The 1,670-nt window shown below is 38.8% G+C and overlaps 1 protein-coding gene across 1 annotated transcript; it reads left to right on the forward strand.

The window, feature by feature from the left end:
• The first annotated feature begins 13 nt into the window (after window positions 1-13).
• Window positions 14-1,477, forward strand: LOC117793195 (putative cyclin-dependent serine/threonine-protein kinase DDB_G0272797/DDB_G0274007). The gene is made up of 2 exons (XM_034633487.1): window positions 14-57; window positions 130-1,477. Exons 1-2 carry the CDS (start codon window positions 48-50, stop codon window positions 1,296-1,298), a joined length of 1,179 nt encoding a protein of 392 aa, XP_034489378.1. The 5' UTR covers window positions 14-47; the 3' UTR covers window positions 1,299-1,477.
• Window positions 1,478-1,670: the final 193 nt, after the last annotated feature.

Here is a 1,670-nt window from a genome sequence, read left to right on the forward strand (position 1 = left end):
AAATGTCATTTTTAAAGAATAGGTCTCTGTTGACCCAGTTTATACAAATGAGAACATGTAAGTAACTACTATATATTACTTTCTATCCGGATATTGAATGAACTAATTCGATGCTCTTTTTTTTTGCAGACAACTTTTCAATGCTCTGGAGACGTAGCAGCTCGTTCCGGCAAGTACTGCCGAAATTTCCGTATCCAAGTGCTATGAATATAAATCGGCATCAGGTGGTTAAGCCCCGACCACCGCCGATGTCATCCGATGCTTTGGCGCAAATGTATCCCAATAAATATATGACTTCCAAACTGACTAGACCCAAATCCAAAAAACGTATTCCCTATCTGTCTGATGATAAGGACACAATTGTGGATGAGTCGCAGGATAATGCGAATAAATCATCGTTGCTGCAGTCGGAGCAGCTTCGCAAGTTGATGTTTAAAAGCGACTCGGATGAGCCAGAGTCTAGTGATAAGCCCATGGATCTATATGGCCAATGGCAGCTGAAGATAACGCCAAAGCAACAGCGGCAACAAAAGGAGCTGAAATCACATGGGGAATCACAAAGCTCACTGAAGCAACAACAGCAACATCAACATCGATCAAAGCATCAGAGACAACAGCAAAAAGAAGATGTGGTGATATCAACAACCTTATCAAAACCACGACCTGCGAAACATTTACAACCACAACAACAACAGCAACAGGAAAAAAGTAAACAGCAACAGCATAAAGAAGAAAAGCAGGTGGAAAAACAAGTGTCCCTGGGCGATTTTGGAAAAAAGTTAAAAGTCCAGCATGAAAATATGCAAAAGATAAAGGAACGGGATCGAAAATTAAAGGATCATGTGGAGAAATTAAAGGTATTCGATCGAATGAATCGACTCTTGAAGCAACAGCAGGAGCAGGAAGATAAGGAACTCATGCCATACAAACCGGTGATCAGTCGTGCAAAGGATCGAAGTCATTTCAATCGGTTAAACTCGCCAAGGAGCCACACTAAAGTCGTCACTGAGCAACTGCGCTCTCCACATCCAATGCATCCCGTTTATACGTCCCGATTCAAGCAACCACTTGACTTTGCACCCTACACACCGACAAATGCACAGTCGGATAACGGTGATGTTATGGTTACCAAACAGCACTACAAGTCGTCCACTCCCAAACTCAGTCCTGTGACCGAGTTTCATAAGGATAAAGCTGCCGCATTGGAGACGCATCGCATGGAATTGGTGAATAGCCGTGAGTCGGCCTTGTGTAATTTGTGTAAACAAATGAATCGACAGAACAAGTCCAAATTTTAATCTTAACTCCTCTCCCCCCCCCCTTCAACCACATGCTTTAATCGATTTACTATCAAACATGTACTTGATTCATTTAACCGTTATAAGTGTAAATCTTTTGTCTTTGTGCAACATTTTATTCGTTCTAAGTATTTTGTTAGTATAAATAAATTGACACAGTCAGCATCTCTACCTAAAAACATATATCAAAATTCCTTTTACATACCAGATTCTTGACTAAAAACAACCATTAGACAAAATTGCAATATTTTATTCGTGTTGCATAAAGAAAACTAACTTTTTCATTTATTTTTTATCAATATAATTGTTATATTTGTGAAAATACATTTATAAATTTGTTTTTAATAAAGAGAAAAAATATAGCATATAAAT

This window comes from Drosophila innubila, unplaced genomic scaffold (genome assembly GCF_004354385.1).
Source record: "Drosophila innubila isolate TH190305 unplaced genomic scaffold, UK_Dinn_1.0 130_U_U, whole genome shotgun sequence".
NCBI classification, from domain to species: Eukaryota; Metazoa; Arthropoda; class Insecta; order Diptera; family Drosophilidae; genus Drosophila; species Drosophila innubila.